Here is a 23,652-nt window from a genome sequence, read left to right as displayed (position 1 = left end):
ACAGTTTTGAATGCGTAAAACTGAAAAAAATATTACCATGCTTTATTCTGTTAATCAATGTTTTAATACAACCTTTTCATAGTTTTATTACTCTTGTCCTCAGTGTCATATATGACCCTTCAGAATTAACTCGGTCACAGATTACAATAAAGTTTCATTAGTTAAAGTTAGTTTAAATATTTACTAACATTATTTAATGCACGGTAAGTGAATATGACCTAACAGTGAACAACGTTATTTCCATAAACTAATATTAACAAAGACTAAAAATATGTAATAAATGTATTAACGTTTTTTTTTTGAAAACCAAGTAGTAACCAAATATTAAAATAGAAAGTTCAGATAGTAGATGCAAATTATCTATTTATCTATCTGTCTGTCTGTCTGTCTAATTTCAACTATGAATGTGTTTTTCCTTTCCAGGATTTTTTAGATTCATTGAAACCTCAAGACTTATTTTATTATTTTGATACTATTTCTACTAAATCCGGTAAGTCTGATATTCACAGATTCACTTTAAGTAGTGGTCACAAATGAGGAGTCGGGCTAACAGGGTTAAGGTTTACAGATAAACCATTATTTTGTTCATTTTGACTTTATAAAATCAGTATATATAAAGTAAACATGTTACACCTTAACAATAATGGTCAATATTCTTCAGTGCCTCCCTTTGAGGTAGTGTGGGTGAACTGCTCAAGGAATGAGTCTATCAAAGGGCTGTGGAGATGCTTGTTTCAGACCAAAGGAGAGAGCTTCGAGCTGGTCCAACACAGAGCTAAACAAGCAGTATCCTGTCCCACAAGTCTAGAGATGATTATAAATTCAACGGTCAGCATTGTGAAGAAAAGAGAGGATATGTGTTGCGAGCAGCTGAAGTTACTAAGACCAACACATACAAGAACACTTCTACCTGTCTGCTATGGAAAATTAGTAAGCTTATGTTATTATACAGTATATATATATATATATATATATATATATATATATATATATATATATATATATATATATATATATATATATATATATATATATATATATAAACACACAGGGTTGGACAATGACATTGAAATGCCTTGTTTTAGACCACAATAATTTATAATAAAGCATCAGTTATAAGTCCTGCACAATGGCCAAATGGATTCTGAGCCATTTTTCTTGCAGAACAGTGGCAAGGTCACTACTTGATGCTGGTGGAGGAAAACGTTTCCTGTCTCACTGCTCTAAATTACCCCAAAGTAGCTCAATAATATTTAAATCTGGTGACTGTACAGACCATGGGAGATGTTCAACTTTACTTTCATGATCATCAAACACTTTTTCACCAGTCTTACTAAACGTATTGGTGCATTATCATCCTGATACATGGAACCTTCCTTCAGGATACAAGGTTTAAACCATTGAACATGGTCCTCCAAAATGGTTTGGTAGTCCTTGGCAGTGATGTGCCCATCTAGCACAAGTATTGGGCCAAGGGAATGCCATGACATTGCAGCCCAAACCATCACTGATCCACGCCCATGCTTCACTCTGGGCATGTAACTGTCTGGGTGGTAAGCATATTTGGGGCTTCTCCACACTGTAACTTTCCTGGATGTGGGAAGGTCAGTGAAAGTGGACTTATCACAGAACGAGACATGTTTCACATTGTACACAGCCCAGAATTGCTGCTGGCATCACTGAAACTGACATTTGGCATTGGCACAGGTGAGCAAATGTATGAATATGTATATTGACCTTGTGGAGCTCATAACGAACAACACCCAGACATTCCTTTCAGCTTCATCTTGCGACCAGTTAATCCTGTTGGATGTGGTTCGTTCTTCTTGGTGGTCTGCTGACATTACCCTGAACACCATGGGTCTTGATACATCACAAAGACTTGCTATCTTGGTCACAGAAGTACTACAGAGACGGGCACCAACAATTTGTCCTTTTTTGAACTCTGATATCCCACCCATAATGTAGTGTGCACTGCAATTTTATAAGAAAAACTGTGCTGTTATTCTGCTAATTAACACCCCTTCACACTCTGCTCTTACTAGTGGAATGTGTAATCAATGAAGATTGGCCACCAGGCTTGTCAAGTTTAGCCATGAAACCTCCAGCACTAAATTGTCCAATGTTTCAATGTTATTGTCCATCCCTGTTTATTATTATTGTACTGTGTGTGGTGTTAGTCCCAATATACATTTATTTATGTTTTGTAGAGAGATATAAAGGATAATTTCTAATTAAAATCTGTGTTTGTCCTCAGCAAGGTTTAATTCAGTCAGGAGAAATGAGGCTGTATATTCGTCCAGTGCTCGAACAGCACAGAGACAATCTGAAGGACCTTACTATGGATTTACCTCCTGGTGTTCCTCATTTGCTAATAACTCAGACATTGCCAGTGAGGACACGTCTTAAACAGCCCAAGAGTGAGCACACATTTTACTGGTTAATATACACAGGTTACAGTTCAATATCACTAAACATAAAAAATCCACAGAAATACATTTAATCTTAATGATCTTCGCCGTTTCTTTAAGGGGGCATTCAAACCTGATTGTTTTGTCATCTTTACTATTTTTTGGTTGTTAATCCATGTGCATATGCAGACATCTTATGCCACCGCTTCACTTCTCATTGTTTTTCAGAGCCTTTTGTAATCAATTTGAGAATGTACAGACTTTTCTTCATTTTCTATACATTAACATTTTAACACCATTATATGGAGACTACAAAGTCTTTAAGCGTGACTCAATTATTAACTCAAGCAAGTTACTCAAAATACTAATTCAATCAGGAATTAATATTTCTGAGCAAGTCATTGAATTATTATTTAAACAGACTCAGTTATAACACTGGCAGTTTGTTGCTCAGAAACACATTGGTCTGCAGTGCAAGCAGAGCAAAAACTGCTCACCTTTGCATCTTAAATTGCTTATTATTCATTAATTTATTAATTTTCCTCCAGCCACAGTGGAATGAACTGCCAACTTATCCAGTATATGTTTTACCCAGCCGATGCCCTTCCAGCTGCAACCCAGTACTGGGAAACATCCACACTTATTCACACACCAATTTAGTTTATTCAATTCACCTGTGCATGTCATTGTACTGTGGGGGAAACCGAAACTGGGACTCTAACCAACAAGTGTTAACCACTGCTAACCACTGTTGCTGTTTACTTACACTTTACATTAAGTAGAATACAAATCACAAATAAAAAATGTAATACTGATTCCAATATACAGTATGAACACATTTATTATTGATTACTTTTCTGCTGTTTATACAGTGATCTGCATTTGTCCTAGGTCAGTTCAGGTTACGTAGGTCACCTCTGAGGTCTGAAGTCACATATCTGGAGTTAGCAGTGGTTGTTGGTCCTGATGTCTATGAAGTTCATCGGCAAGACACTGAGAGATACATCCTAACCAACCTCAACATTGTATGTGTTTGTTTAATCTACATTATTATTAACAAACTGTCAATGCGTGTGATTATATGCTTATCTAAAATAAATTTGTCATATATAGCATACACTACCTGACAAAGGTCTTGTTGCCTATCCAGGTTTTAGGGACAACAAATCATAACTTGACTTCTAGTTGATCATTTCACATTAGACGTGGCTTATATGAAAGGCAAAGGCCTCTAGATTACGCTTATTTTACCAAAAGATAATATCATCATGCCTTGATTTTTAATCATTTACTTATGACAGTAAGGTCTGTCTTTGCTTAGACTAAAGTCTTGTCACTTAACATAAATAATGTAAAGTATGGAATATAAAGTCATGACGTAGTGAAAACAGAGTTAATATTGTGTTTGACTCCCATGAGCTTGGAGGACTGCATTCATACATCTCTGCAATGACTCAAATAACTTATTAATAAAGTCATCTTGAATGGCAAAAAGCGTTCTTGCAGGACTCCCAGAGCTCATCAAGATTCTTTGGATTCATCTTCAATGCGTTCTCCATCTTACCCCAGACATACTCGATAATGTTCACTTCTGATAACTGGGCTGGCCAATCCTGGAGCACCTTGACCTTCTTTGCTTTTAGGAACTTTGATGTGGAGGCTGAAGTATGAGAAGAAGCACTATCCTGCTGAAGAATTTGCCCTCTCCTATGGTTTGTAATGTAATGGGCAGCACAAATGTCTAGTCAGGCTGTTGATGTTGCCATTCACTTTGCAGATCTCTTGCACACCCCCATACTGAATGTAACCCCAAACCATTATTTTTCCTTCACCAAACTTGACTGATTACTGTAAGAATATTGAGTCCAATATTACGAGTTCCAATAGGTTTTCTGCAGTATTTGTGATGATTGGGATGCAGTTCAACAGATGCAGTTCAACAAATCTACCTTCTGCCACTTTTCCAAATGATCAAATAAAAGTCAAGTTATTATTTGTTGCTCTTACAACTGGGATCGAAGACAAGACTTTTGTCAAATAGTGTATGGTAAAAAACTAGTGCAAAAATACTTTGTGTTTTTTAAATATCTACTGTACACTTGCAGGCCTCTGAGCTTTTGAGAGATGTTACCCTCGGTGCCAATATAAGAGTTCACCTTGTCCGTATGATCATTCTTACAGAGCCGGAGGTATAAGTGACCTAATGTTGTGCACATCAGCTATTATGTTATCCACTAGGAAAATGACGTTTCTTTTAATCCACAGCCAGACATCCAGATCTCTGAAAACATCACGTCATCTCTGAAAAGCGTGTGTGAATGGGGTCAGAAGGTCAATCCTGATGCTGACAGTGACCCTTTACATGCTGATCTGCTGTTATATATTACCAGGTGTAGTCTATAAAAGACACTCACATTATTAAAAAACTATTTTCCCAATATTGTTCAAACCATTTATAAAATTTTGGATATTATATTATATATTTTCTTTTCGGCAACCCATCTCTGGGAAACATCCATACACACTCACTCACACTCATACACTACGGACAATTTAGCCTTCCCAATTCACCTGTACCGCATGTCTTTAGACTGTGGAGGAAACCGGAGCACCCGGAGGAAACCCATGCGAACGCAGGGAGAACATGCAAACTTCACACAGAAACGCCAACTGACCTAGACGAGGCTCGAACCAGTGACCTTCTTGCTCTAAGGCACAGCACTACCTACTCCGCCACTGCGTTGCCTATATTATATTATATTATATTTAAAGAGTGAATCCCTTTCTTCCAAATTATTTTAAAAATAATAAATGTCTCTTCATATTTGCTGTTTAGTAACTCTCTTTAACATCACTAAGGTTTGATCTGGTGTTACCCAATGGGAATAAGCTTGTGAGAGGTGTAACTCAATTCGGTGGAATCTGTTCCACTCAGTGGAACTGTGTTATTACGGAGGATACGGGCTTTGATCTTGGCATCACTATAGCTCATGAGATTGGCCACAGGTGAGCTTGAGAACATTATGTATTTCCAATAACTAAAATGTAAAAAAAAAAAAAAATGTAATTGTCTGAATTATTGTAAACCATGTTTTGCCTCATTGATTGTTTCATCAGTTTTGGCATAAATCATGATGGAATAGATAACACATGCAGCTCTAGTGGCTTTATGATGGCATCTGATGGAGGTTATAACAGCGTCGATCTCACCTGGTCCCAATGCAGCAGGGCTCAACTCTACAGCTTCTTCAGGTGTCACTTGCTAACTTCATCTTTTTATTATAATTTTGTATTATTTTTATAACATAAGATTGTTATTTTATTTTAGCTTTTTTGCAGCATTAAAAATATAAATCATTAGTGGTGCTGCTGAAAATTGGCATCACCTAAATATATTACATAAATTATATTACAATAGAACCATAAAAATATTTTACAATATTGCCGTTTTTACTACACTTTCAAAAATACAGCCTAGGTGTGTATTTGAGACTTCTTTCAATTTCTTTTTGTTTTTAAATCTTACAGACAAAACAATAAATATTTTTTCATAATGAGAATTTTCTTCATCACATGACTGTGTGTTCATTCTCTGCTATGTAGTGCTGGTAAGGCAGAGTGTGTTAAGGACGTGCCAGTGTTGGGTGGTTCAGTGCAGGACTGGAGGCCTGGTCTTTTCTATGGAGTGGACGATCAGTGCCGTATAGCATTTGGCAGCTCAGCAACTGCCTGCTCTTTCACTAATGAAGACATGGTGAGTGAGAATGACCCTCAAACATTTTTTTAAAATTGCAAATCATTAAATACTGCCCTAAAATGTCCACATTTGATGTCTGATTGGTTTGCATTCAGCAGATTATTGTGTGGTAAAAATGTTGAAATTTGGTTGAAAACCACCAATGTTTAGGCAATAAAAGGAAGAAGAGATACTGGTCTGTTATTTTCAACCAATGAGGTGTTGATGTGTGTTAGGGTCAGCACTGTGGCCGTGGAAATGTCCTGCAGGATGTGTGACGGCATTGTGTCAAGAGGTCAGGTTGTGGGATGGGCAGAGTGGAAAGTTTGGATTCTTCTTCCTGAGTAAGGAGGGAGTAGTCACTTATTTGAGTGTTTTTCTGGGAAAAAGGTGGCCCGACCTGTAAAAAATCAGCACCTCAAAAGGAGGTAGTGAGAGCAGGCATGTGCACAGGTAGAGCTCAACCTGCACAGGTAGGGCACATGCCCTTTTTACCTTGAAAAAAAAATACCCCTCAAAAATAAATGAAAGTGCCCCCGCTCTTCAGTACGTGATTGTCCAACCAACCCCACCCCCTGCTCTTCAGTTAGCGGTTGTTCAACCACCCACCACCCCGCTCTTCAGTTGCCGATCGACCAATTCCCCCCTCTCATAACATCTCTGAGATGTCTCTCAGATAATCAGACAGCAAGGGTTTAGAGCACAGGTGTCAAACTCCTATACAGCTCTGCACAGTTTAGTTCCAACCCTAATTAAACACACTTGATCAAACTAATAGAGTCATTCAAGCTTGTTTTCAATGTGTTGAAGCAGGGTTGGAAGTAAACTGTGCAGTGCTGTGGCCCTCCAGGAAGTGAGTTTGACACCCCTGGATTAGAGCAAAAAGAGAGCATTGGCCTGATGGAGGGCGGACAGATCTTATCTACGCAGGATATTGAAGTGGAACAGAATGTTTCTGTTGCACTATTATCATCAAGAAGTGAGAACTGGGTGTGTGAGGGAAGAGAGGATGTGAGGAGGACTGTGAGACTGTGTCTAAAAGAGACTGGTTGGGAGGGTGGCAGTGTGGTTTTGGGGAGCAGTTGTAAGTAATGATGAAATGATCTGACGTGAGCAGTGTTTAACTGTTAATTATCAGAAGTGCAATGTCTTTTGTAGATAAGATCAAGTTGAATGCAAATGATAGATTGAAATTTGCTTTGTTGACAATTCCACAGACCAATTGAAACAGATGAGGGTGTATATGAGGAAATGTGGATAGAGTGTAAGGTTTAAGAGTGTTCCTGGTGTTGTGGTGCTGTTTATGTCTTTTGTGTGCATGGGAATGTAATGATGGTAATATATTGAAAGCACATTGTTTAAAAAGTAGAAAAGCCTACTTAAGTTCCATGTGGGTGCCAGTGCTCAGTGGAGTTATGTAGGTCGAGTTGTATGTCTTTATTCTTGTCAGTCTTCACATGGTGAACCACAGGATGGTTTGCACTTGACATTGGTGGGGACATGTGAATCAATACACCCCCCTCATCTCAAGAATAAACATCATATATATATATATATATATATATATATATATATATATATATATATATATATATATATATATATATATATATATATATATATATATATATATATATATATACCAGTATATATACCATATATATACCAGTGTTGAGGATCAGTGTGGATGAGGTGATGTTGTTCATTCTGACCACCTGGCGTCTGCTTGACAGGAAGTCCAGGATCCAGTTGCACAGAGAGCTGTGTAGACCCAGAGCCTGAAGCTTCACCACCAGCTTGGCAGGCACTATGGTGTTGAATGCTGAGCTGTAGTCCACAAACAGCATTCTCACATATGTGATTTTGTCTTCCAGGTGAGACAGAGCAGTGTGCAAGGTGAAAGCAATTGCATCATTAGTGGAGCAGTTATTCCTGTATGCAAATTGCAGAGGGTCACTGTGAGCGGGCAGTACCAAGCAGATGGTGCTTTTTATTCAGCTTCTCAAAGCACTTGCTGAAGATGGGTGTCAGTGCCACCGGACGCCAGTCATTCAAGCAAGTGGTTTTAGCTGATTTTGGTATGGGCACAATAGTAGAAAGCATGTGGGAACCACAGACCGAGAGAGCTAGAGGTTAAAGATGTCCGTGAAAACCCCCGCTAGCTGGTGTGCGCATGCTTTAAGTACACGTCCAGGGATGCCATCTGGGCCAGTCGCTTTCCGGATGTTCACGCAACGGAAAGATCTCGTTACGTCCGCTACAGAAACAGAGAGTGTGCTGGCGGTTTCGGTATCGGCCGCGGGAGCGTGCAGTGTGTGTGCGCTATTCTGGGCTTCAAAGCGGGCATAGAACGAGTTAAGCTCATCTGGGAGAGACGTAGCAATGTTTACAGTGGCGGATTTGTTACTTTTAAAGTCTGTGATGTAATTAAGTCTCTGTCACATGCTCCTTGCGTTATTTGTGTTAAATTGACCCTCTACCTTGTCTCTGTATTGACGTTTTGCTTCTTTGATAGTTTTTCTGAGGTTGTAATTTGCTTTTGTTCCTCGGCATTCCTGGATTTATAGGCGGAAGCTCGCACTGATAGGGCTGTTCGAACTTCGCCATTGATCCATGTTTTTTGGGTGGGGTAGATATGGACAGTTTTTGTTGGGACCACGTCTTTTATAAATTTTCTGATGAAGCACGTAACTGTGTCTGAGTAAACTTCGATGTCATCATCAGAAGCTGCCCGGAACATCTCCCAGTCCACGTGATCAAAACAGTCTTGAAGTATGGAATCCGATTGGTCTGGCCAGGTGGGTGGTTCCCGTTTCAGTTTCTGCCTGTAAGCAGGCAAGAGCAGAACAGAAGAGTGATCTGATTTGTCAAACGGTGGGCGGGGGAGGGCTTTGTAGGCATCCTGGAACGGAGAGTAGCAATGGTCCAGAATGCGATCACCACGCGTGTTTGTGGTGATATATTGAAAGTATTTTGGAGCGATTTTCCTGAGATTGGCATTGTTAAAGTCCCCTGTAACAATAAACGCTGCCTCCGGGTGTGAGGTTTCCTGCTCACTTATGCTCCCATACAGTTCCCTGAGCGCCTGCTCTGTGTTGGCTTGAGGGGGGATTAGACAGCCATAATTATAACTGCTGTGAACTCCCTTGGTAGCCAGTATGGTCGACACCGAAGCATAAGGTATTCCAGATCAAGAGAAGATCCAAATCCAGATCTTGCTGATCTGTTGCAGATTGATCTTAAGCAGTTAAAGAAGCCAAATCTCTCCTTTGTCCCAAATTAATTCTAGTACTTCTTACTAGATCTTAGACTCACACCTGAGAAACCACGAAAGCAGAGATTTGATCCAAGATGGCGCCGATGACGATGGCAGCCTCCGTGTCGTGCTCTGCAGTAGTGTTTGTGTTTTTGTTAGTTTGTCCTGTCTCGAGTCATATTCCTACAATTAGTTTCACCAGAGACGAATTGTTGGACATTCGGGCACATACACCACCGAATATTTTTCCATACCTGGATTTATCTGATGTTCTGTTGGACATTGCAGTCGGAGGAGCCGCAGTGCTACTCAAACGCTTTCAAGCGCGCAGACGAGGAAAGCGTGCAAGGATTTTGGACCGCGCTGCCTAGCATCCATCTGGAAAATCTCCGCTCTCTACCCAACAAAATAGACGAACTCATTCTGCTCTCTCAGACAAACAGGGATTTTCTGCATTCAGCTGCTCTGTGTTTCACGGAAACCTGGCTGAACGACACCATACCGGACAACACGCTTCACCTACCGGGCTATCAGCTGTTCAGAGCGGATCGCGACGAAGAATCAACGCGGAAATCACATTTTTACATCAATGAAAGGTGGTGTACAGATGTAACAGTTTTAAAGAAGATGTGCTGTCCAGATCTCGAAGCACTGTTTATTAACTGTAAGCCTTTTTACTCCCCGCGCGAGTTCTGCTCGTTCGTCCTTGTCAGTGTTTACATTCCTCCGCACGCGCACACAAGCCTGGCGACACAGAAACTAGCTTATCAGATCACGGTGATTGAGCAACAACACCCGGACTCTGTTTTAATCATTCTCTGAGATTTTAACAAAGCAAAACTACCAAAATATAGACAGCATGTTACATGTCCCACAAGAGACAGCAATATACTGGATCACTGCTATACTACAATAAAGGATGCATACCGCTCCGTCCAACGAGCAGCTTTGGGACACTCTGACCATTGTTTGATTCATCTCATTCCAACCTACAGGCAGAAACTGAAAACAGCCAAACCTGTATTAAGATCTGTGAAAAGATGGACTAACGAAACAGAGCGGGATCTACAAGCCTGTTTCGACCTTACTGACTGGAGTGTTTTTGAAGCTGCTGCAAACGATCTGGATGAGCTCACAGAGACTGTAACATCTTATATCAGTTTCTGTGAAGACGTGTGCATTCCTACCAGGACTCAACTCACATACAACAATGACAAACAATGGTTCACTGTAAAACTCAGACAGCTACGTTAGGACAAGGAGCTTACAGGAATGGGGATAGGGCCTTGTATAAGCAGGCCAAATACACACTGGAAAAGGAGATCAGAGTCCCAAAAAGGAACTATTCTGAGAAACTAAGGAGTCAGTTCTCTTCCAGCGACTCAGCATCTATGTGGAAAAGTCTGAAAAACATCACAAACTACAAGACACCATCCCCCAGCACTGTAGACAATGAACGACTTGCAAACGACCTGAATGAGTTTTACTGCCGGTTTGAGAAAACCCCCCGCACCCACTCTGAACTGCTCTTCACGCCACCATTAACACCTCCACCACCCCCTGCCTCCCCCATACCTGCACTACAGTTTAACGAAGATGAGGTGCGCCAGGTCTTCTGGAAACAGAAGAGGAAAAAAGCACCAGGCTCAGATCTTATAACACCAGCCTGTTTAAAATCCTGTGCTGACCAACTGGCCCCCATCTTCACCCTGATCTTCAACAGATCACTGGAGCTGTGTGAGGTGCCCTCCTGCCTCAAATGCTCCACCATCATCCCCATCCCAAAGAAACCCAAACTTACAGGACTAAATGACTACAGACCGGTGGCGCTTACATCTGTGGTCATGAAGTCCTTTGAAAAACTGATGCTGGCCCACCTGAAGGACATCACTGAACCCTCACTGGACTCTCTTCAGTTTGCCTACAGAGCAAACAGGTCTGTGGATGATGCAGTAAATATGGGACTGCATTATATTCTGCAACACCTAGACAGACCAGGGACCTATGTGAGGATCTTGTTTGTTGACTTCAGCTCGGCGTTTAACACTATCATCCCAAAACTTCTCCTGCCCAAATTAACTCAGCTCTCTGTGCCCACCTCTGTCTGTCAGTGGATCAACAGCTTCCTAACGGACAGGCAGCAGCTGGTGAAGCTGGGAAAATTCTCATCTAGCATCTGCACAATCAGCACTGGCGCCCCCCAGGGTGCTCTCTGCTCTTCTCCCTGTACACGAATGACTGCACATCAAAAGACTCCTCTGAGAAGCTCTTGAAGTTTGCAAACGACACCACACTTATCGGCCTCATTCAGGACGGTGACGAGTCTGCTTACAGACAGGAGGTTAAGGAGTTGGCTGTCTGGTGTAGCCACAACAACATGGAGCTCAACATGCTCAAAACAGTGGAGATGATAGTGGACTTCAGGAGAAACCCCCATGTTCTCCCCCCACTGAGCATCATGGACAGCATTGTGGCAGCAGTGGAGTCATTCAGGTTCCTGGGCACCACCATCTCTCAGGACCTGAAGTGGGACACTCACATTGACTCCATTGTCAAAAAAGCTCAACAGAGGCTGTACTTTCTTCGTCAGCTGAGGAAGTTTAACCTCCCAAAGGAGCTGCTGAAACAGTTCTACACCTCCATCATCGAATCAGTCATCTGCACATCAATAACTGTCTGGTTTAGCTCAGCTACTAAATACGACCTCCAAAGACTACGTCGAATAGTTCGGACTGCTGAGCGAATCACTGGTACAACCCTTCCTACTCCCCAAGAACTGTACTTATCCAGAGCGAGCAAAAGGGCTGCCAAAATCACTCTGGACCCCTTACACCCAGCTCACTGCCTCTTTGAACTTTTACCTTCTGGTCGACGCTACAGAGCACTGCACACCAGAACAGCCCGACACAGAAACAGTTTCTTCCCTCAGGCAATCCATCTCATGAACACTTGATGATAATAATTGTGGAACCAACATCACTACTTGCTATACACTTTTATACACATATACACTTATTTAACAACACACTTTACATGCCAATTTGCACATAACAGCTGCACATATAACGTTGTATATAGTAATAAACATGTACATACACTTGTCAATTTGTATATTTGCATTCACTATTTACTTCAAGATCTTCAAGATCCGATTCATTCTTTTACGTTCTTTTAACGTAGGTTGATCCCCTACACAGGCAACTCCTCTATGACAGTCAACTCCCCATGGTTTCTCCTGACACTTTACTTTCCTTACTGTTGTGACTTATGATATAAGTCAGTGATATATAACAGCAAGAATGACTAATAAATGTTTCATTTTATTGTTTTATTGTCATAATGTGAATTTATTTACCTTGGCACTTATATATGCTGTTTTGCTTTAAGAACAGTTTTCCTATGATACTTAGCGCTACTGAAAGCGCACCTGTAACCATTAGCAATCAGCTAAGTGTGTGTGTTCGGAGTTCGCTCCTGTTTCAGTATACAGCAACGAACTTCAGTAAACAGTTCATTTTCGTTTTAAACAAAGTTTCCAGTCGTCAATATTGCTGCTAAACGGAAAAGACAGAACCCTTACAAAGTGATCTCGTTTAGGTGTCTACAGCCACCTTCTTGGGGCTCTATCTATCAACTACACCTGGCTGTCTCATACTTGTTTTTCATTTTGTTCATTAGTTTGCCTTGTGCACATATCTGTCAATTCTATTAGTCCTTCGCCTGGGGATGTTAGTGCATAGCACACTGTTACATTGACCTGTCTGTGGAATTCTGTTTTGTTTAAGTTATAGTTAAGCTACAAATAGGTCTGCTGTGCTTTATCTTGTCTCCTGCCAAACATAAAGCACAAAACTGATTATTTCTGATTTCATTTGAATTTCCATATTTATTTGATTACGAAAATTGAAAATTACTTTTTTTTTTTACTGGTGTCAAGACAACTTGCCGTGTTCTGTCCTGCCATATCAACCCTCAGGATCTTAGCTCATGCACTCGTCTTCTTGTGCCGCTCCTGGATGGCACAGAGTGTGGGCCCAGTCAGGTGACAAAGCAATGAATTTACAGTAAATCAGTATGAATAAATATTTTTATTCATCTTCACATTGTCTTGCATTTGTAATTTTCTTTTCAATTGACATTTTATTCATGTGCTTGTGTTAACAGTCTCTTTTTGTGTTGTTGTAGTGGTGTTTGAAAGGTCGGTGTGTGTCTCCTACTTCGGGCTCTTCCATGATTGTTCATGGCTCATGGTCTGCATGGTCTGACTTCTCTCCTTGCTCACGAACATGTGGAGGAGGAATTACTTATCACAGGAGGCAGTGCAACAACCCCAGGTGCGAGAGAAACATTATGGGACAATAAAGCTAAGTGTATGAACGAACGACAACTATTCTGGCAATTGTTTTACACAGTGGATGCCCTGCCAGCTGCAACCCTGTACTGGGAAACACCCATTCGCTCTCTCATTCACACACACACTTGTACACTAGTTTATTCAATTCCCCTCTACTGCATGTCTTTGGACTGTGGGGGAAACTGGAGCTCCCGGAGGAAACCCAAGAAAACACAGGGAGAACATGCAAACTACACACAGAAATGCCTCCTGGCTCAGCCGGGACTCGACTCAGTGACCTTTTAATTGTGAGGCAACAGTGCTAACCACTGAGCTACTGAAATAAAATCATATAATACATAACACGCCTATACAATCACAAACTAGAAATTTCATATTTAATGTAGTGCTATGCAGCAACCAGTATGCTGTGAATTCAGTAAATGTACACGCTGTATCTATATATTTAAATAAAGATAAATCAAGTACACACATCATGCAGTTTTGAAATGAAGATAATACAAAACTACATAGCTCTGTGTGGAAAAAGTCTTTGCCCCATAGATCTAATAACTCGTTGGGCCACCCTTAGCAACTGCAATCAAGCATTTTCAATAGTTGCAATGAGTCTGTTACAGCACTGTGGAGGAATTCTGGCTCAACATATCAACACCAACATCATTATATTGCAAATTAATATTAGGAGGAGCACTTTCAACATTTTTCCCTATTGATTTTGGAGTGGTGCTTTTTTGTTTTAGGCCAGCCTTTGGTGGTACCATCTGTAAAGGACAGGACACAGAAGCTGAACTTTGTAATCTTCAGGTAACAGCCACTGGTCATGTTATTCTTGGCATCTGTAAGTTATGTTATTCAAGAGTGTAAGCACTGGTGTCAAAAGTATTCACATTCATTACTCTGTTAGAAGTACAGAGACTATGGTTTAAAAACTTTCAACTCAAGTTTCAATTTAAGATTTTAACTCAAGTAAAAGTACTTGTTTCAAAACTACTTAATGCCAGGATTTCCATATTATATTTACTGCAATTGAGTCCTTGCTCCTTTCCCTAACCCAAACCATGACAGTATTAACTGTTAACAGAGGACTCAGCAGTATGGGTTTATTTTTGAGCCCAGCTCTCTCCCAACATAGAGGACCAACCCCTAGCCAGAGGACTGCCACACTAGCAGAACCATCGCCTCTTTGGCATATTCGCTGAAGGTCTCCTTGAGGCAGTCCGTGGGTTTGGATTCAGTGAAACCACCCACATCTAGGCATGGGCTAGTATAAGATTCTGATGGTATGATAAACTTGGATAAAAATATCAGGGTTTCACAATATCACTGTACTGTGATTACTGCTCTAAAATATGTTCTTTTTAAATGTCTGGGTTAAAAAAAAATCTTTTCCCCCATTAAACACAGTATATTTTATTTTAACTTTTAAAATGTTTTGAAACTATAAACATGTTAGGCTAAATAATTAACACAAGTCATTGGCTTCTGATGTCTCCATTAGTTTCAAAAACACAGATTTCTTTACAACTTGAAAAGGCATCTTTGGATATCTTTCTTTTCTTTGAACATAAAGTAAGCTACTCCACTGTTCAAGTCTATAGCATGCTTGCATGTAGGTTAAGGGATTTGTTTCTCAAATGTTTCCTGAATTATTGACTGACCAGTAGCTTTAGATGTGGAGGGTTATTATCTGCTGGAGATACTGTTGCCCTAAAAAACTAAATAAAATAGTTGTAAAAACCATGTAAAAAAATTACAAAAAATCTTGAAAAGGGTATAACAAAATTTTAATGGTTTTAAAACCTTGATTTTTTTCAAAGCCGTGCTAAACCTTAAAACCTGTTATCATCTCATGCCTACCCTCATCCACTTCTTTCTGACTGGATTGGATGAGCCATTTGATTGGGAGGAGCTCAGCGAACTTGGTAAATGGACTTATTGGGAGGTGGTGGAATATGCCTGCCTGAGGAAGGAGAAGGAGATCCTGCAGGGGGAATGGACCCCTCTCACCACCACCAGCACCACCTCTCAATCCATGCCCAATCCCCAAGGGCTAACCTGCTCTCAGAAGTGGAGGCTGAAGAGAAAGGCCTCTTCAGACAAGGCAGCCCCAGAGCACCCGCCAATGTCGGCTCCAGCCCCAGAGTGCCTGCCAGTGATGACTCCTGCCCTAGAGCACAGCTCAGTGCCTGCCCTGCCTGAACCTCCAAGACTCCCTGCCCTGGTGGCTACCCACAGGCCTCTAGCCCGGCCGGCAGTTCCTGACCCACTGATCCCACCCTGGTTCCCCATATGTACTCCTGTTCCCGCAACCCTGTCCTTCCTGTTAGCCAGGGTCCCTGACCTTCCCTGGTTTTCCCTGGTCCCCTCCCTCTCTTGTTCTCCCCCTCCCCTTCCTCTCTTGTTCTCCCCTCCCTCCCTTGTTCTTGCTGGGTTTGGCGTAGACACAGACTTCTAATTATCATCACCAGCACCAGTTATAAGCAGCACAGACACATTTACAATGACTTATATATTGAGACCAATGTTTGCATGGACTCTGAAATTACCTGCAGTTTTTTTCTATGTTGCTTACTCTCCATCCTGAACTTGTTTAAAGTTGCCATGAAATAAAAAAAAAATATTCTAGTATGTAGTAGTTTTTGGTGGCACAGTGGTTAGCGCTGTCGCCTCACAGCAAGAAGGTTGCTGGTTTGAGCCCCGTCTGGATCAGTTGGCATTTCTCTGAGTAGTTTGCATGGATTTCCTCCAGATGCTCCAGTTTCCAAAAGACAAGGACAAAGACAAGCGCTATAGGTGAACTGGGTGTGCTAGTGTATGTGTGTATGTCCTGGTCCTCCAGGTTGAGGTTGAGCGTTGGGCTAACGACCCACCTCATAAAAATGTTTCGAAACGCTAACATGGTGCGGCTAAGTCTCTTAACTTCAATATAAACAGCCCTGGGAGTAAGTATGTAGTACTTTTTGCAATAAACATATTTAAAAAAATTAGTTTTCCCTCATAAACTTTAATTGAATTACATAACCTTCCCTCCCCCTCAAAATGGTTTTCTTCACTTCCTGGTCACATGGAATTCCTATAGGGCAGGCATATCAGTTTGTTCTAACAAACATCCATTTGTTAATCTTCCTTCATTTTGTTAGCAATGCCCATCCTTTAACAATCTAATTGGCTCCCACAGAACAAAATCATGCACTGCCCTACTTTTTATTATTTCAGGACTGTTTCAAGTGGATGTATGTCATGATAGGGGAAAACATGAAACCTTAATTTCCATTTTATGGCGACTTTAATGATCCTCAGCTAATATTTTGAGAGATTGAATGTGTTTTATTTCAGTTGATTTTATGTAAGTCTGTGACTGAATTCAGTTGTAGTTTTGTGCTTCTCTTCAGTGATTCTGCTTGTTAACGGCAGTTATTCCTCACTAATGTTCAAACAACACAATTTCTTTTGTGCTTTCCAAAAAAAAAAAGAAAGTTTTATACAGTCAAGTGCAAAATTATTAGCCCTCCTGTGAAATACTATACTTTCTTACAAATATTTCTCAATTGATATTTAATGGAGAAAGAACATTTTCACAGTATTTATGATAATATATTTTTCTTCTAGAAAAAAGTTTTATTTGTTTAATTTGGTAAGAATAAAACCTTTTTGTAAAAAAGGGCAATATTATTAACCCCCTTAAGCAATATATATTTAAAAAATTAGCTACAGAACAAAGCACTGCTGTCCAATGACTTGCCTAGTTACCCTAACTATTTGGTTTGAGTAAAGATTTATGCAAAAACAGGAAAAGTAATTAAAAAATGAACTTTAAACAACAATACTGTATATAAATAATAATATAAATCTGGCATATTTATGGTAACATGATATATGTCTTGACATTGTTACAGCCTTGTGATTCAACTCAGCTTGAGTTTATGGCTCAGCAGTGCTCAGCCACAGACCATCAGCCTCTGTCAGTATCTACAGACTCTAAGTCAATGTATACCTGGATCCCTGCTATAAGCTACAGCTCAGGTGCTCAAGATATTTCTATTAAAGTTTTCTTTTTTTGTTGTTTTTATTTGATCTCATCTCTAGCTCTCCCTTCTTTTCAGGTGACTCTCAATGTAAACTGATGTGTCGTTCACATGAACAGGACTTCATGGTAAGTCGTGGGTCTCAGTTCACTGATGGGACGCGGTGTGAATCTGATAATACCATACCACGTGGGTCAATTTCTGCATGTCTAAGTGGAAAATGCCAGGTAATGATGCCACACAAAATCATATTTAAAGTTTAATATTTAAAGTTATTTTTAAAGATGGTTTAAACACTTAAATGTAATTTCATCATACTTTTCTAATTTCATAAATTTCAAAATGGATTAGCTGTTTGGCTGCGATGGAGTAATGCATTCTGGAAAGGTGGACGATGTGTGTGGGGTGTGTGGAGGCAATGGCTCCACCTGTCACTTAATTTCAAACACTTATTCAGGTGGAAAGGCTGGAGGTAAGTTATTTTTAGACATAACCAAAACGTGTACTGTTTTTTTGGAATTAATATAAAGCATATTAACCTCATTTTGGTCTGTTGTCATCTAGAGTATGTGACATTCCTCACCCTTCCCCCGAATGCCTCTCAGGTTTATATTTTTAACACACAGTCAGTTTTTACACATCTTGGTGAGTACACAGTAGTTGTTTACACAATAGCAGAACACAGTTGTCCTGTTAGAATGCTTAAATTCTAATGTTTACACACTCTTCAGAAATAAAAGTAAAAAGCTGTCACTGTTTGTTGCTAGGGCTGCTTGATAATGGAATTTTTTTTTAAATTCTGATTATTTTGGTCAGTACCATAAGGACATTATTTTAAACAATTATTATTATTAGGCTAGGCAATTTGACCAAAACTTTATATATAATATATATTTATGAATTTCAGCAATCATGACAATTCACAATTCACCATACCACAACGGAATTGGTAAATTGTAACATAAGCTGTAAATTTCTAAACACACACAAGCCATTTTTCTTTAAATATAAATGTAACTGCATTGACTATTCAAACACAGAAAGTCTCTAAATAACTGACTGTCCCCTAAGAGCTAGAAATCAAATGAAAAATGCTGAAAAAACAGAAATAAGAGATGCACAAAACAGCTGCTAAGTTGAGAGGTTTAATAGTTTTAGTTTATTGTTCTATAGACAATATACTTTACACATTTTTGTTATCATCATTCAAATGCATTAAGAAATTAAAAGGAAATGTGAAAGATTTAAAATCATAATGATTGACGTGGTAGATTAAAAAGTGAAAGGATGTATTACTAATTGTGCTTTCCATGGTACAACTTAAGTTGTCATGGCTCAGCACGTCTCACCTTATCTCATTTTCGTCTGCTTTTCTGGCGCTGGGTCGCGGGGGCAGCAGTCTTAGCAGAAAACCCCATACTTCCCTCTCCCCAGACACTTTCTCCAGCTCCTCCGGGGGGATCTAGAGACATAGTCCCTCCAGCGTGTCCTGGGTCTTCCCCGAGGCGTTCTCCCGGTGGGACATGCTTGGAACACCTCCCTAGGTAGGCGTCCAGGAGGCATCCGAAACAAATTCCCGAGCCACCTCAGCTGACTTCTCTCGATGTGGAGGAGCAGCGGCACTACTCAAAGCTCCTCCCGGGTGATAGACCTCCTCACCTATCTATAAGGGTGCGGCCTGCCACTCTGCGAAGGAAAATCATTTCGGCGGCTTGTATCTTATGGCCCGTTTCCACTGAGTGGTACGGTACGGTTCGGTTTGGTTTGGTACGCTTTTATAGCCGTTTCCACTGTCAAAAAGCGTACCGAACCGAACCGTACCGTACCACTTTTTCGGCACCCTTTCGAAAGGGTACCAAACACGAGAAAGGGTACCAAAAGGCGGAGCCACACGCGCAGCTGAACTCTATTGGTTTACAGAGATACGTCATTCGCTTACGCAACAAGCCAGAATGAAAACAAAAAACCCGCCATGTTTGAAATACACGCACAGCGAGAGATTACAGCGGAATTATTTCTACATATAATAACGAGCCATGGTCGACCCGGGCTCAAACAAACCTTGTCGTTTTGATAAACAGTCACAAAGCCATGGAGTAGAGCAGATTTACCCTGTGCCGCGAAGTTTTTTTTACGAGGCAGTCTGAGGCGCGAGCGGTTTCGCTTTCTTGCTAGCGCTCGCGCACATCTAACATTATATCTAAAATAACAAACTTCTTGAGCTGATGATAATAACCTGCGCTTGATTATTGACGTGCTTTTGAAACCCGATCCTGTCATACACTGACAAACGCGAGAGTGAAGCGCGAAGAAGAAACAAGAGAGGAGCCGGAAAAAAGGAGCACATTCTTTTTGAGCAGACGTGAACACACTGCCCTATTTAATTATTATTATCACGTTTTGGACTAATATGAACTCAGAATTGTTCTCTAACAGAGGCTACATGTGCTGCTGAAGATTATAGACACAGATGAGAGGTTTTCACTGACTGTAGGCTATATATTGTGCTGTTTTTGAACCAAAATACGGACGAAATGTCTGTTGTGTGTAGTTCTTCTGTAATTGATAACATATCGGAGACTGTAAGGGGCTGTTTGTGTTAATATATGTTCATTTATTTAGTTATTTAATATAATTACAGACGTTACAGTAGGCTGTTTCGCACTGTCATTGATCTGCAGTTATAATCAACTCATGTTCACAGAAAAGTTAGTAATAAACATTTCTACACAAGTATTTATGTGTATGAAGCATCTGTTTTATGAGAAGTGCTTTTCAAATGATATGTAAGTGACCCGTACAGCTTAATTGTAGACATTTCCTCCAGCGAGAATGACGTCGACTGAAACTTTCTGTCGTACACTACGCCCACCAAAAGGGTACCCTTGTTAGTGGAAACGCAAGCTTGATAAAGGTGACCCGTACCAAACCGAACCGTACCGTACCGTACCAGTCAGTGGAAACGAGCCATTAGATCTTGTCCTTTCGGTCATGACCCAAAGCTCATGACCATAGGTGGGAGTAGGAACGTAGATTGGCCAGTTAATCGAGAGCTTTGCCTTTCAGCTCAGCTCTTCCTTTAACAAAATGGACCGGTATATCGACCGCAATACTGCTGCCGCTGCAACAATCCATCTGTCAATCTCATGTTCCATCCTTCCCTCAGTCTTGAACAAAAAAAAAAGATACTTGAACTCCTCCACCTGTGGTAAGGACTTTTCTCCAATCTGGAGATGGCAAACCACCTTTTTCCGGTGGAGCACCATGGCCTTTGACTTGGAGGTGCTGATTCTCATCCCAGTCACCTCACACTCAGCAGCAAACCGCCCCAGTGCATGTTGAAGGTCGATGAAGCCACATAACAACATCGTCTGCGAATAACAGAGATCAAATCCTGTGGGAGCCGAACTGGACCCCCTCCAGCCCAAGGCTGCGCTTTTGAAATTCTGTCCATAAAAATTATGAACAGAAATGGTGACAAAGGACAGCCCTGCGGGAATCCAACATGCACTTGAAACAAGTCTGATTATTGCCGGCAATGCGAACCAAACTCCTACTCTGTTCATACAGGGACGAGACAGCACTTTTTTCCCCCTTTTTTTTTGCTGCCTACAAAAAAAAACCCCAATATCAAATTTACAAATTTTTATATATATTTTTAACAGTAACTAAGGGTAAACAAGAACATCCAAAAACTCTCAGTCCCCCATCTCACCCCCAAGGAGAATAAAAAAATAAAAAAAAACACTACAACGTTAGCACCTACAATTGTCAAAGCAACTGAATAAATATACATAAAATATAAATAGCACGTGCACACATTAATAAAAAGAGCAGAGATCTTTCTTAAAAGAGAAAAGAAAAAAAAACACTTATAAATCAGCGAGGAGGTGTGTGGTATTCCTGACAAAATTAGAGGATCCCAGTTTTTATAACATTTTTCAGTGGAACCTCTTAATGTAAACTTAATTTTTTACAATATATAGAAAAGACATCAAATCTTCTAACCATAAGACAGTGGGAGGAGGTTTAGAAGACTTCCAGTCTAATAAAATCCGTTTCGGGCTATCAGTGATGCAAAGGCTAGATCATTAGCATTCTTATTTGAAAGGTTGTCCAACAAAGCCGATACACCAAAAATAGCAATCAAAGGGCATGGTTCAAGAGAAATGTTGAAAATTGTAGAAAAAGTATCAAAGAAAGAACTCCAAAAAATATCAAACTTTGGACAAGAAAAAAACCTGTGGGTATGATCAGCAGCAGCTAGAGAACACCTATTACAACAAACATCCACGCCTGGGAATATCTTACTTAATTTAACATTCGTTAGATGAATTCTATGGAGAACCTTAAATTGTATCAGTCTCAGTCTGGCACAGGAAGAAGAGGAATTAGCCCTCCCAGCAGCCATTTCCCACCATTCCTGATTCAAACCAAGTCCAAGTTCTTTCTCCCATTGATGCTTAAACTGAGAAAGAGAGGGCAAAGTATAGGGAAGAATCATATTGTATAAACTTGATATAGAGCTGTGATTCTGAATTAAGCACCTCTCGTATACAGAAGGCTCTGACAGGTTAGGAAATGAAAGACAATGGGAACGGACAAAATTACGCACTTGAAAAAAACGAAACAAATTGACTGACGAATATTACATTTTTCTACAAGGTCAGAAAAACTAGCAAAAACTCCATCAATAAATAAATGAAGAATCTAATGTTGAAGGCAGAAATAGATTATTATTACAAATAGGGCCATAAACAGAAGCTGCAGCTAATTTAAAATGTTGTCTGAACTGCCTCCAAATCCTGAGAAGAACAAACAACTGGGTTTGTTGTATATTTAGAGGGGCGAATAGACAGAGGGGTACACACTAAGGCCGACAGTAATAAATCAACAAGTTAGGCAGTCCGAGATCCCCAACTTTTTTTGTGTCTCTGAAGATATGCCTTACTTAACCGAGGGGGCCTTCCCTGCCAAATATATGAAGCAATAGCCCTATCCAACTGTTTGAAAAAAGATTTTGGTAAAAACACTGGGAGTGACTGAAAAAAGAACAAAAACCTCTGCAAAATATTAATTTTAATTGACTGAATTCTACCAATTAGAGTAAGAGGTAATTTATCCCAGCGTTGCAAATCTGATTTAACTTGAGTGAGTAATGTAGAGAAATTATGCTGACATAATAGATCGAAGGAATGCAAAATATTTAGTAGCGATACTAAATATGCAATATAAAGTATATAAGAGTGGAGAAAGGGGACAGCCTTGACGAGTGCCACTTGTAAGGGGGAAATATTGAGAACACAAAAAGTTTGTTCTTACACTGGCAACTGGATCAGTGTACAATAGACGTATCCAAGACAAAAAAGGGGGCCAAAACCAAATCTGTCTAATATAGTGAATAAATAGTTCCATTCGACACGGTCAAAGGCCTTTTCCACATATAATGCAATAACTATTTCACTAGATGAAGAGGGGGATGGGGAAAAATAATATTTTAAAAGACGTCGAATATTTGATGATAATTGTCGACCTCTAATAAAACCAGTCTGATCCTCAGAGATAATTTTTTGGAGACAGGGATCCAGACGGGAAGCCAGCACCTTAGCTAATAATATAACAGACTTATGGGCCTCCAACTGCCACACTTCTCTGGGTTTTTGTCTCATTTGAGTATAAGTGAAATAGAAGCCTGAGTCAAAGTTAAAGGAAGAGAAATATTTGCTAAAGAATCCTTATACATATCTAACAATAAAGGTGCCAGTTGTTTGCCAAACCTTTTGTAGAAATCAATTGGAAAACCATCTGGACCTGCCGCTTTACCATTTTGCATAATCTGAAGTCCTTTTAGAATCTCACTCAATTCTAAA

General features: G+C 40.2%; 1 protein-coding gene across 3 annotated transcripts in view; it reads left to right on the top strand.

Annotated features, from left to right (window-relative positions):
- The window catches only part of adamts13 (ADAM metallopeptidase with thrombospondin type 1 motif, 13), a 75,793-nt gene that overhangs the window by 2,307 nt on the left and 49,834 nt on the right, over positions 1-23,652 (top strand). For 2 of the 3 annotated variants that reach the window (XM_056463176.1, XM_056463179.1), the window contains exons 2-17: positions 424-490; positions 662-930; positions 2,258-2,420; positions 3,303-3,436; positions 4,517-4,600; positions 4,677-4,801; positions 5,271-5,417; positions 5,529-5,663; positions 6,015-6,165; positions 13,341-13,445; positions 13,589-13,737; positions 14,498-14,561; positions 17,654-17,780; positions 17,861-18,009; positions 18,134-18,254; positions 18,347-18,427. In XM_056463176.1, coding sequence (XP_056319151.1) covers positions 424-490; positions 662-930; positions 2,258-2,420; positions 3,303-3,436; positions 4,517-4,600; positions 4,677-4,801; positions 5,271-5,417; positions 5,529-5,663; positions 6,015-6,165; positions 13,341-13,445; positions 13,589-13,737; positions 14,498-14,561; positions 17,654-17,780; positions 17,861-18,009; positions 18,134-18,254; positions 18,347-18,427 — 2,071 coding nt within the window. The remainder of the gene's footprint in view (positions 1-423; positions 491-661; positions 931-2,257; positions 2,421-3,302; positions 3,437-4,516; positions 4,601-4,676; positions 4,802-5,270; positions 5,418-5,528; positions 5,664-6,014; positions 6,166-13,340; positions 13,446-13,588; positions 13,738-14,497; positions 14,562-17,653; positions 17,781-17,860; positions 18,010-18,133; positions 18,255-18,346; positions 18,428-23,652) is intronic. The other variant, XM_056463177.1, reaches the window with a different exon arrangement.

This window comes from Danio aesculapii, chromosome 8 (genome assembly GCF_903798145.1).
Source record: "Danio aesculapii chromosome 8, fDanAes4.1, whole genome shotgun sequence".
Classification (NCBI taxonomy): domain Eukaryota; kingdom Metazoa; phylum Chordata; class Actinopteri; order Cypriniformes; family Danionidae; genus Danio; species Danio aesculapii.
The sequence above is the reverse complement of the archived record's forward strand: the minus strand, read 5'-3'. Positions and strand labels throughout refer to the sequence as shown.